Consider the following 12,469-nt stretch of genomic DNA (forward strand, 5'->3'; position numbering starts at 1 on the left):
CCTGAACTTGGCCAGAGGTGTCAGCTGGGCGTGTCCCAGCATTCCCGGGGCGCTTGGGTCCGCTGTGGGACCTTCCCCCTCAAATCCAAGGCCCGGGGGAGCTAGAACATGAATGGACTCCACAGTATTTCCCCGAGGGCCCAGAGCAAAAACGCCATTTTCCAAAACTAGAGGCTTCAATCAGAACTAAATCGAGCTGAAGAAGAAAATAATCTAAGACACCAGCTCCGTTCTCCTCCAGCTCCCAGCCAGCTAGTATTAGGGTCATTATACTGCTGACCCAGTGAGGACGTGTACCGCGTGACTGGAAGAAGAGGTGTGGGAGGTTTACACGGCGGGGTAGGGGAGGAGAGAGACTGAAACTCCTGCTGGGTCATCTGGCCCTCGGGGGGCTGCTTCCCTACCGGGCCCCGCCAAGCCCCTCCAGCTACTGCAGACACACGGGCTGTGAGGGCGCCCATCGTTTCATGGGGATTTTGAGGACAGGGGCTGAGTCTGGAAATCACTAAAGTGTGTCCAAAAACATGCACTGGCACCTTACAGACAGCAGGGACCATGGCCGGCCCCCCCCCCCCCCCCCCCCCCAGGCAGACACCTGACAGTCAGACGGTGGAGACTCTGGCCGGCCCCTCTCTGGGTGCTGGAGATGTCTGCAGCCCTGTCTTGGGTCTTCCGGACCCACAGATGCTTACTTCTGGAAATGTTAGCTTTTTTCCATATGATTCTGAAATCTTTTATGGTGTTTCTACAGTTTTATGATTTATATACCTATTTTATCATCTTCTCCTTCAGGTAACCGCTCACACAAATTCATCTGTAGCCGAGTAGACATATCAGTTCAAGCTACATCAGGAATGTGGGTCGAAACAAAATTTGTGTGTATCTTCTGAAGAAATGTGTCTTTCCGAAGGTTTGGGATCATCACATGGGATCACTGATCTACAACTCGTCAGTGCTCACAGGTGCCTTAAAACTCGTGTGTCTGTTTTGCCAGTGGGCTTCGTGGACTCGTTATTTCCGCGTGTGTTTATAAGCTGGAGGTTTCCCACTCAAAGGGGTCTGAGAGTTTCCCTCCCATCTACACCTTGTAAGGATTCACTGAAGAGGTGTATTTCTGGAAGTTTTTAATTTAAAAGTGAGCATATGCTTGCACACTGAGCAGCGTACTGGTGTGTGGGAGAAGCGAGCAGCCTGCCTCTGCTGTCCTGGGAAGGGGGGTGGCCAGGCCAGCACAGGGTGCGTCTGCCTGGCGGATCGGAGACTGTGCTCAGGCGGGAAGTTCTGTCCAGCCCTGAGCTCTCAGTCTGTCTGGCAGTGAGTCCCCTACTATAGGCCACTAGGTCTTCACACATGTCCTGGCCGGTGTTCCTGTGCTCCCGGCGCACATCCTGCTGCCCAAGGAAGCCCCTTTCTCGGGATGAATCACACAAAAATGCAGCTTAGCACACGGGCCATGCCTCGGTACCCAGTGTCTTCCCAGAGACTCTGTGTCCTTCCTGGCGTCACAGTCGTGCGCGGAGGAGGAAGCTTTATCAGCTGGGATACATCGTCAGTCTCAGGGACAAAACAACATTTCTTGGAATTCCATTGGCATTATTTTCCTGAAATTAACTTGTGGAATTATTTTTGAACTGTCAAGAAAATAGTTACTAATTCGATTTTGATGTCATTTAGTTTATTTAGGACATGTTTTAAAATGTCCATTTGTCTTAATTTTCCTCCTGAATTCTTTTCTTTTTCTTTTTTTTTAAAGATTTTATTTATTTATTTGACAGAGATCACAAGTAGGCAGAGAGGCAGGCAAAGAGAGGGGGAAGCAGGTTCCCCGCTAAGCAGAGAGCCTGATGCGGGGCTCGATCCCAGGACCCTGAGATCATGACCTGAGCCGAAGGCAGAGGCTTTAACCCATTGAGCCACCCAGGGGCCCCATTTTCCTCCTGAATTTTTGACAGTGTAGATTCAGAATAACTTTTAAATGACATGCGAGGCAACAGTTCAAGCAGTAAGCATCATTTACTTGCTGTTTTCCTGACTGATGCCATAAACGTGTTACTTCTGTTGCAAGCTTCATGGCTACTGGGGGCAGCGTGGGTGAAGGCGCAGCTCGGCCTGGGGGATGGTCTGTGCGGGTCGGGCCGGGCTCCACGGGAGCTGCCGTGGGCTGTGTGGGGGGCGGCTTCACTCCCTCCCCACGCACGCACCTTCTCGAAATGTGTATGCACTCAGGGTTCTGCTTTCTGCAGAGGGAATTATTTCAGGAGTGTTCAGACTGACTAAAAACAGTAGAAGTAAAACTCAGATGTTTCCAGCGGAGTTTTTACAGATATGTATCGTGTGTCCCGTTCGTAGCCTCCCCTCTCCTGAGTCTCCTCATCCACGCGGGGAGCCGACAGCTGGTGACGGGATGCGCGCATGGCCAGGTGAGGGAAGCAGGACCTCCAGCTACGTGGTCAGACGCTGTGGTGACCGCGTGAGCGCCGCCAAGAGGTCTGTGCTCGCTCCCCTGTGCTCTTCCTGCTGGGAGGGACCGCGGACCCAGGGTCGCCGTGGGGCTCCCACGTACTCGCGCCCACACACGGTCGGCACAGGACCCAGCTTCACAGTAGAGTTTGAAAAAGACTTGATTTTTTTCAGAACTTTTTTTAGGTGAGAAATTCAGGTGTATTCACAAAGCATGGATACTGTTCTCTTCTTAAAACGTTGCTGTTGAGATAATTTGGGCAAGATGCCCTGTTGGCAAATAAGGCAGCTCTCGCTCCCTCATGGGCAGAGCACCTGGCCGCCGGCAGTTCTGGTCACCGCAGGCACACGGGCCGCGCCCCACACACCGGCCGGGTGTCCCGCGATGTCAGCCCGTTGTGACCCCGTCTGCCTGCAGCCCCAGGAGATGGGCCCCTTCACATGCCGCCCACGGTGGTGCGGCCTCGGGCTCCGCGCGACCTGGCCGCTTCGGGACGGGCCTGCAGCCCCTGCTGGGTTCCACGGATCCTCCAGAGCGCCCTGCGGACCTCAGGGGACGCGTCTTGTGGGCGCAGCAGCCCCGTGCGCGAAGACTCGGTGTGCATTGCAAGGAGCGCGGGGCGGGCAGGAGGGTAGGGGCAGCGGGAGCGAGAACCTCGGCCACTCCCCAGCCAGCAGGGCAGGGAGCCCGACCACGGTTCGGTGCCGGGACCCTGAGACCCTGACCCGTGCGGACACCAAGAGGGACGCCTCACCGAGCGAGCGCCGTCCTCCGCCGCTGACGGGTCTGGTAAAGGAGGCGGCGGGGGACAGAGACGAGCGAGTCCCGCATCGGGCTCTCTGCTCAGCGGGGAGCCTGCTTCCCTCTCTCTCTCTCTGCCTGCCTCTCTATCTACTTGTGATCTCTCTCTCTGTCAAATAAATAAATAAATAAAATCTTTAAAAAAAAAAAAAAAAAAAAAAAAACCCTCTGGTTGTTTTTCAGAGTCCATAGTCTCTCATGGTTCATCTCCCCTTCCAGTTTCCCATAACAAATAACATGGAGGACATGGGGAGATGGAGAGGAGAGGGAGTTGAGGAAAAAGTCACCTTGTTAACGCAACAAAAAAATACCTTTGTCACTCAATGCTTGGAAAGTTCATAGGGTTTTAAGACCTCTGTGCTGGAAACAGGAAGTCCAAAAACGTGTATTTCTTGTTCTAAGTCACAATATCACAGATGTATTTTTGGAAAATAAGTAGTTTTGTTTTTCCCTTTGACAAAGGTGAGTGCTGTTCCTATACTATTTTTTTTTAAAGATTTTATTTATTTTATTTAACAGACAGAGATCACAAGCAGGCAGAGAGGCAGGCAGAGAGAGAGAGGAGGAAGCAGGCTCCCCGCTGAGCAGAAGCCTGATTCGGGGCTCGATCCCAGGACCCTGGGGTCATGACCCGAGCCGAAGGCAGAGGCTTTAACCCACTGAGCCACCCAGGTGCCCCTTCCTTTGCGTTTTTGCCAGTAACGTGCCCACCGTACTTGTGGCTGTGTTCCTGGTGTTGGGTTCCGAGAGACTGGCCTGGACCAGTGGGGATCAGAGCGCAGGCCCTCTGGGGCTGTGGTTTATAAACTCACGTCCGTCCGCAGAATGGGTGTGCGGGGCTAGGAAGGGGGAGGGAGGGGTCCGACTGGCAGAGGAAGGGTCCCGCAGGCTCTCCGCATGGGGCTAGTCTCCGGCTCCACACGGAGCCTTCTCCGGGGCCGGCACCACGTGTTCACCGGGGCCCAGTGATGACAGACCTGTGGTCTGTGCCTCGTTGGCTTTTCCAGCTTTGGATCTTTAGTTTGGTCGAAGGACATGATTACCGTTGTGTGACACAAGTCGACCTGAAGAAGAAGAGAGAGAGTTTCTCCAGGAGGGCTGAGTCCAGGCCGTGCAGCCTGCCAGGTAACGTCACTCAGACCCTCCCACGGGAACCCCCCACGGGGCCCCTGTGCAGCCTGCCAGTTGGGCGGTTTGAAGGGAGCGCCTGCAGGGACAGTTCTTGGTGTGCGAAGTCTGGCGTCTGACCTCAGACACGCACCAGCACAGGGGACAGCGGCTCATCCCGTGCCGGGGTGGGGTCCGCTGACGAGGAGAGCACGCATCCCCCCTCCGACCCCAGCAGCCTCTTCCCACCTTCTGGTGGTTGTCCTGTGCCGCGGTCCCCCAGCCCACCTGGGCCAGCCCCCTTCTTTGCGGGAGTCCCCTCCCTCTGCCCACGGTTGCTTCCACGGGGCCATGCCTTTCTCCCTCGCCATTTGTCGAATGCCTGCACAGCGTCACTGTCACGGAAGGATGGGGGCCATGCGGGAGGCGCCGGGGGTCTTCCTTCTGACCGTCCTGCGGCCGTGCTGTCGTGATTCACGTTCCAGCAAAGGCATCTTTTCGCTGCTGCTCTCAAGCTTCTCATCACCGTTCTTCCTTTTGGTTTAGTTCTGTCTTTGTGTGTGTGTGTGTGGTTTTAAGCAATTTCTTTTGAAGAACTCAGAAATTACCTTTATCCAGTATATCTGTTTTCTTGCTAATGCTTCCGTCTCGGCTTTCACTGTTCCTTGTGTAAGTGCCGTTTATTTGGAGGGGAACGTGATCCTGCTTTAGGAACAGAGTTCAACTCTGGTGGCCTGGAACGCCCCCTTTCTTCCCGACAGGCCTCACGTGTGGGGTGTACTCGGTGTTTATAATCTCAGTCTCAGTCACGTGCACGTGTGGCTGTTTTCCTTGACCCGAGAACCGATCTGAGTTGTTCTGACCCACACGTCTTTCCTCCAGCATCCCGTGCGGCCAGCTGTCTGCCTGAACTCGGTGGACCCCTTTAATCCCGTAACTCAGGCCATCAATTCTGTTCCTAGAAGACAGTCCGCATCCCTGCACAGACGGCCTGGAGCAGGGAGAGGTGGTTGAAGCAAGCCTCCCGGTCCTGGGTCTGGCGCCATGTGATCTGTCCGACGTCCTCCCTGCCGAGTGTGGGGGGTGAGTGTGACGAGCTGCCCTAGGGCCCCTGAGGAAAGCCTCTGAAGTGAGGTTCACTTTTTAGGAAGGATTAAAACAAAGCCTAGTATTTTTGTCTTTAATAATGTTAAGGTCTTAAAGCTGGTAAACTTGGGCAGTGGTTTAAGTCTGTTCAATAAATGAAGTGGCTGTTAATTTTGCCCACCGAAGTCTAGGCAGATCTTGATGGGAACAAGGTGAAGGGGGACGTAGTCATAAGTCATTCTGGACCTCCCCCATCTGTGCCCCCCGCAGACATTTCAGAGTGTGCCAGGAGGACTTTCACTCTGAGTCCCGAGAGCTCTAGGGACGAGGAGGGAGGAGCCTCTGTCTTCCCAAACAAGGTGGGGCTTCACAGGGTGGGGAGCTGCCGTGCTGCGGGCCAGGTCTGTGCACAGGCGCCCTGCAGGTCTGCCCCCAACACCCGCGGTGCGGAACGGACGTCTGAGGTGGCCTGTGCCGGGGCTCCTTGAGGGTTGGCGGGGCTTCCTGCCCCGGATGCACACGGACCGTTCGTCCGACCCCGGGGTGGCTGTGGGAGCACGAAGGCCCGAGAGCGCTCATGGATGTCAGGGTGGTCAGAGGCTCCAGGGGACGGATGGGCCGGTGGCAGAGAGGCCGCCAATAGTGGTTCCGGGTCCCAGGTCTGGCCCAGCCGAGGAGGCTTATCCACTGACAACTAGTAGAGGAAGCGGAGCTGTGTTTGCCCTCCCCGGGGCTCTGCGCCTTCCGTCTGTTTGCTGCTGCCCCGCGTGGCAGTGTGCCGCGCCGCCCCTCTCGCAGGGACGCCCCCTGGGCAGAGAGTCCCGTGGCCTCAGAGAAGGGAAAACCGTGCTGATTGTGATCGAGTTGGGATCCACTGTGGCTCTTTAGTACTTGTCTTCACCGGACAGCAGATGTCCCCCGAAACCGAAATGCCAGCCGAGTGGAGGATAGTCGGAGACCCCGAGTGCCAAGAGCCGCCACCTGCAAGACGCTTGGGGCTTGGTGTGGGGGGGATGGGAGCCTGAGGAGGGACATGAGCTGGGCGTTTTCTCCTTTTCCTCCAAATTAGTCCTCCTTCTGCGAGCGCCGAGTGCTTATGGATCGGGAGCTCAGTGGGCCTGTTCTTACTTAACATGGCAAGCTTCGAAATGGAAGCCGCCTTACACTACAAGGGTAAGATCAAGTTCAGTTCCCTTTTTCTTTGGCGTCTGCGAGAACGACCCTCTCGGTGTGGGACACTTGGCCATCAGAACGTGCAGACGGCCACGGGCAGCCTCTGCGGAGGGTCTCAAGGACATACTTCGAGTCTGCTTCCAGCTCTTGGTGGGTCTCCCTGCCCTTGGTCCCCAGTCATCCCATCCTCCAGGTGCGTGCAGGGCTGCGAGGGACACTTGTTCTCTTCAGCACTCCCGTGTCTGTCCCAGCCTCCTGCCCAGGAGTCTGAAGTCCACACCATCAGTGCTTCCCCCTGGAGACATAACACCATGACAGGTGACCGGAGGGCCTCATGAGCTTATCAGACTCAACTTGTCTGAACTGAGCTGGGGCGCCCTCCTGTCCAGCCCTGGTTCTGGCCCTCAGGTTCTGTTAACATCATGCGCAGAGTCGACCCTCTGCCCTCCCTGTGTGCCTCAGCCAAGGTCACCTGTGGATGCAAGCTCCCTCCCTTCTCTTTTAAGGCTCTCATGCTTTGGGGACAGAGTCTGAGTTCTTAGCTTTGGCCAGCCCATGCCTCCCTCTTGGTGGGAAGTCACTGTGCCTTTCCTCACCTTGAGGACTTTGTTAGAACCCTCCAAACCTCTGCTGGCCAGAGCGCCTGTCTCTCTTCCTGCTCGCCCAAGAAGGTCCATCTGAACCTGCTCCGGGAACCGAGTTCTTTCCGGCTCCCTCTGGCTACAGTGTGCGCAGCACCCTAACCCTGACACTAACCCTAACTGTAACAGCTAACCCCTAACCCCTAACCCCTAACCCCTAACCCTCTAACCCTAACCCTAACCTCTAACCCCTAACCCCTAACCCTCTAACCCTAACCCCTAACCCTAACCCTAACCCCTAAACCCTAACCCTCAAACCCTAACCCCTAACCCTAACCCCCTAACCCCCTAACCCTGTGGGCGCCTTTGTCCCCATGACTGGGCTGCTCAGGCCAGGGGGTCAGGGCTCAGCAGCCCCGGAACAGGCCTGTGGGCACAGCTGTGTCAGCGAGGGGCTGGTCCCCGCTTACCGCCAGCATTGCTGGTCTGTTTCTCTTTGCTGGGAACGAAGACTTCAGGAGCCTCAGCATTCGGGTTGCCGGGTCGTGTGCAGTGGAGAGCGGAGCGGGGGGTGACAAGGTGAGTCGTGCCTGACACATGTCTCCGGGCTTAGCTGCATGCTCACTCGGACCCAGAGGACCGTGGGGCTGGCTGGCGGGTCGCGGTCTCGTAGGCGGCAGTTTAGGACGCACTCGGGGCCCGGCGTGGTGGACGGGAACTGCTGACGTCATCGTGGCCGTGCTCACGATGGGCGTCGCAAACGTGTGCTCTGTGTTGACTGTCCCGTGCAGGCTGTCTGCTTACTCACGTCCTTGTTTGGCCATAAGATCGCCTTGCTGGAGATCCACGTGGCCGCGCTGGTGAGGTCGCCCGGGCACGCCGCAGGAAGGGGTCTGTGCGTGCTGCCTCGGTACGGCCGCCTGTGCCTGCTGTGTTTGTGCGCCTGCAGCGCTGCTAGAGTTCCTGTCCCTTTGATTTTTTTTTTTTTAAAGATTTTATTTATTTATTTGAGAGACAGAGATCACAAGTAGGCAGAGAGGCAGGCAGAGAGAGAGAGGGAGGAAGCAGGCTCCCCGCTGAGCAGAGATCCCGATGTGGGGCTCGATCCCAGGACCCTGAGACCATGACCTGAGCCGAAGGCAGAGGCTTTAACCCACTGAGCCTCCAGGCGCCCCCCGTCCCTTTGATCTTAAGAGAGAAAAGTAAAGCTTAGTGAACTGCAAGTGTGCCGATCCTGCGCGAAAGAGGTGATTGCTGGTGGCTTTCCTTCTGGCTTGTGTGAGACTAAATGATGCATCGTTTATCTTACTGTAATCCAGGATAGCATGGACATTAGGAAATACACTTTTATTAAAAAGACTGAAGTGTATTTCTTGGAAGTGTACGGACGAGCTCGACTGGTTGCCAACCTTGCACGCCCGTGTGTACACGAGTTACGAGCTGCTTGTGACTGTCCTGAAATGCAGGTGTCCTTGCTACGAGCCCCGTGTGCGAGTTTGCTCTCCTGGTGCTGTTTATGTTTCTCCCGTAGCGCCCACGTTCTGTCCACGTCTCCGCTGCGCTTCAGACCCGCTGAGGACGGGGCGCAGCCGGCTCCGCAGGCGCCGTCTGGATCAGGTAGTGTACTCGGGCGCTGCACACGAAGCTCGGGTGCTCTCCGGCCCCGCGCCGTTGGCACCTTCTCTTACTTCGTGAATTCACGTTGGGCAGCAAGAAAGTTCCGGTTTCCTCCCTTCTGGCGTTCCTTCATTTCTCTGCCTCTCACATGGGCGTTACGTGCCGTTTATGGTAGGGAATGTGCTAGATGTTTCTTTTCCTGAATGGGGTAGAAGTCTTAGGACTTCAGAAACATTTAAAAGCGCTGATGCTCTCGTGGCCAGGAGAGCTGTGGTGCCTGCGGCTGCTCACGTGCCGTGGGAGCTGCTTTTCTTGCCCTCTGTGCTGAGGCGTTTCCAAGCCCGTCACAAACATCATGCTGTTGGCGCTGTGCACTTCAGCACGCGCTTCTAGGACACGTGCACGTTTGCTTACCTCGTCGTGATGCCGTTACGTGGAAACCAGTGCTGATTCTCTGGTGTCTGCCAGCCCATATAAATTATTTCCCTTTGTCTCCAGAATTTTTCTCATTGCTTTATTACAAGCATAAAACAAATTCACGTGTTGCTTTTTACAGAGAAATGATTTTAAAATTGACTTGTGCTTTAAGATGATAGACTTCGTTACATCCCATTTGTTTCCATTGTGATAATCATTGATAATGATTGTTTTTTCCCCTTCCGTGACCAACCCAGCATCCTAATCAGTCTTGTTAATTAGCCCCTTACTGACCTCATTAAAAGCCCGTAGAACAGTAGCTCTAAGCAATAGCTCAGTCTGCTTTCACCTCCGTCTCTGATGAGGGACTCAGCTCCTGGAGGCCGAAGGACCGGGCAGGGCTGGGCCCCACTGCTCAGACTCCAGGCTCTCCGCTCATGGGGATCCTGTCCTGCCCCAGTGGGCCCCTGTGTCAGCCGCCCCCTCCCTTCCCCGGGAGACCTTCTGACATCCTTGACTGTCGTCCTGAGAAAGACCGTGCAGTGCCCCCGACGGCCACCCTCACAGGTCCCTGCCCGCCTGTTCCCCTGGGGATCGGGTCATCCCCTCCTGCTCTCTCTGCTCCCCCTCTCCCTCCCACTGGGTCTGGAAACCGCTGAGAGCACTGCTCAGCAGGAAGTCGGCTGCCCTACCTTATTAAGCAGCAGCTTCCTCAAGGAATTCCCCATTCCTATGTCCTTGTGTTAGTCATAGTGGAAGTCGTGCTTTACTTTAGTGCTTTGGGCATTTATGAAAATAGTATGCATTTACAGATTCATGAGCTTTCTTCTGGTAATTTCAAGACCTTCTCCTGATCAAGTATACTAATGCCTCTGTAAGCTTGTTCTCTGATCCTGAAAATATTTTCCTGTTGGCTTTCTTTCCTTGGAGACTTTTTCCTTCCCTTGACACTGATGTGGAGAGGTATTCTGGGTCCCCCCAGGGTGTAGTTTTATCTCCAGGTGTCCCCTGAGGCGCCGGCCTCTCCCCCGGCAGTGGGGCTCTGCCTTGTGTGAGCCAGAATGTATCCCCACCTCCCGGTCACATCCCTGCCCCGTGGTCACATCCCTGCCCCCGTTAATGGTTTGCCCCTTGGCTCCACTCGGCTTCTGAAGGGAACACGGTCCAGGTTGTCAGGTTTGAAACAATGCCAGAAACAGAACTAAATCTGTTTTTTTTTAAAAAGAGAACTATTTTAGAAGTAACTCCATGTTATTCAGTTATCCGTTTTTCTAAAGTTAGTTTTCTACTCTGGTACAGAATGCTCCTTTTGGATACCAAGTATTAAACGTATGTAAAAATAAGTCATTCTGGCAGAATTTTGTCTCCTCTGAGAGCATTTTTGGGATTCATAAATGGTTGTGGCGAGTTCACACATGTCAGAGTTTTATAGGTCCGCCGTGTCGTGGGAGACTGATGTTAAAACAGGGCAATAGCTTTTATCGCCATTGTGTTTCAGTGGCTTTTCTTTCTTGTTCTGTCATATGGTGAATAAGAGCATAAGTGAGAAATTTGAGTTCACTTACGATCGCTGCCATTCTTGTTCGTAGAAAAGATGGCTTTGCCACAGGTTTCTGGAGCGAACTGCGCCTGATGGTCGGTCTTTACCGTCCCGTGGACAGACTCACACAGACCGGGCGACGATGTGGGCCCGTGTGGTTACAACGCGAGCTGGTGTGTCGTCCAGATACCGAACACACATTCAGTGTCGTTTGAGGAATGAGAAAGACACGTTCTTGTTTTCTCACACTTTTAATGCCCTTTATGTAACCTTTGCTGGTAGTGGTGGGTTTGGCGTCAAGTATGAAACCTCTGAAGTTTTTAGGTCTTAGCCTCATCCCATTTGTGTGAGCTTTTCTGTTCTCAAGCACTTTGTTCTTGTCATGTTCACTGGTGCTCCCTTTGACGCTTGTTTTCCAGCAGTGCGGAGCGCCGTTAAGGACCGGCCCCTGGTTTTCCGCAGCCAAGTGAGGTCGTCTGGGTATGCGTCCGCACCGCGGTGAGTAAACGGCTCCGCGGCTGCGCGTGCTGGGACGTGGACACAGGGATCGGGACGCCTGAGCCCTCTTCTCCCGTCCTCCTGGGGCTGGTGTCCTCCCTCATCTGTGTCCCAGCCCTCCTCAGCCCCGGAGGACCTGCGGCTCCTGCGGCGTGTGCAGAGCCTGCGGCGGTGGCCGGAGCCCAGGCCCCCCTGTCCTGCGCCCCCTGTCCTGTGGCTCGGGGCACAGCCCGATACCGAGTGTGCTGTTTGCTGCTTGCTCCGTGCAGCTTGGATGCGGGTGTGGGGTGAGGCTGTGGCTGTGCCCCATGCCTCCCCGAGGCTCGGCTCCCTGGGTCCCAGCATCTCTGGGGTCTTGTTTCTTCATCTGAGTAACAGGCCAGTACCAGGCGACTGTTCAGCTACTGCCAATATGCGATAATCCGATTTTTAGCATGACTTCCCAGTGATGTCACTTCTGTTTCTGAGTAGGTTCGCAAATACGGTCCACAAATGCAGCTCAGTTTCTGATGTGAGTCTGTAGCTTCCTTCTCCGGAAGGAGACCGTGTCTCCGGGATGCTTCCGCCGGTGTCTGAGTGGAAGGATAGTTAGGGTTAAAGTAATTGAATGTTCAGTGTATTCCTAGTGTGGGACACAGAAAGCATTAATATATGTAAATACGTGTGTACATTCTGCTGCAAAATGCAGGTCTCTTAAGAAGCTTGAACTGTCATTTTTGAGAGTAACATGGTTTCTTCCCACAGCGCAACTATGTTCTTGCCAAAGACCAACACCAGGAGCAGCGGCGGCCGCTCTTTTCCACGGAGCGACGGTCACAGGTGGTGCGCAGCTAGTTTCCCCAAAGTAGACGTGACGTGATTTGGGGAGGCTGTTTGTTTCCGGCAGCTGTGCGGCCTAGGAGGTGTTTGGGGATACGTTATTACTTGGCTGTACATGGCCTTTTGGTCACATTCGGTTCTTCCTTATTAATCCTTTCTCAGACAGGCTGCTCTCTTCACCACCTTAACAACTGGGGAAGTTTAATTTTGGTTACAATTCTGTTTTAGAAAGCATAGTGGTCGGTGAAGGGCGCTTCTGGATAAGTCTGTCGGGTAGTAACCGGATGGAAGACCGTGAGCGCTGACAGGGCTGTCGGCCTGAGATGAGCGCGGGGCCTGGACTTGCTTCCTGTCCAGCGGGCACTGTAC

At 54.7% G+C, this 12,469-nt stretch overlaps 1 protein-coding gene across 1 annotated transcript in view; it reads left to right on the forward strand.

Moving 5' to 3' along the window:
- WDR27 (WD repeat domain 27) overlaps positions 1–12,469 on the forward strand; it is a 129,477-nt gene that overhangs the window by 22,937 nt on the left and 94,071 nt on the right. The window contains exons 7-16 of the mRNA XM_046004150.1: positions 911–962; positions 2,350–2,420; positions 4,270–4,387; positions 5,332–5,452; positions 6,525–6,628; positions 7,721–7,788; positions 8,001–8,119; positions 8,741–8,826; positions 11,203–11,281; positions 12,026–12,100. Coding sequence (XP_045860106.1) covers positions 911–962; positions 2,350–2,420; positions 4,270–4,387; positions 5,332–5,452; positions 6,525–6,628; positions 7,721–7,788; positions 8,001–8,119; positions 8,741–8,826; positions 11,203–11,281; positions 12,026–12,100 — 893 coding nt within the window. The remainder of the gene's footprint in view (positions 1–910; positions 963–2,349; positions 2,421–4,269; positions 4,388–5,331; positions 5,453–6,524; positions 6,629–7,720; positions 7,789–8,000; positions 8,120–8,740; positions 8,827–11,202; positions 11,282–12,025; positions 12,101–12,469) is intronic.

The sequence above is a fragment of the Meles meles genome, chromosome 5, assembly GCF_922984935.1.
Source record: "Meles meles chromosome 5, mMelMel3.1 paternal haplotype, whole genome shotgun sequence".
In the NCBI taxonomy this organism is placed as follows: Eukaryota; Metazoa; Chordata; class Mammalia; order Carnivora; family Mustelidae; genus Meles; species Meles meles.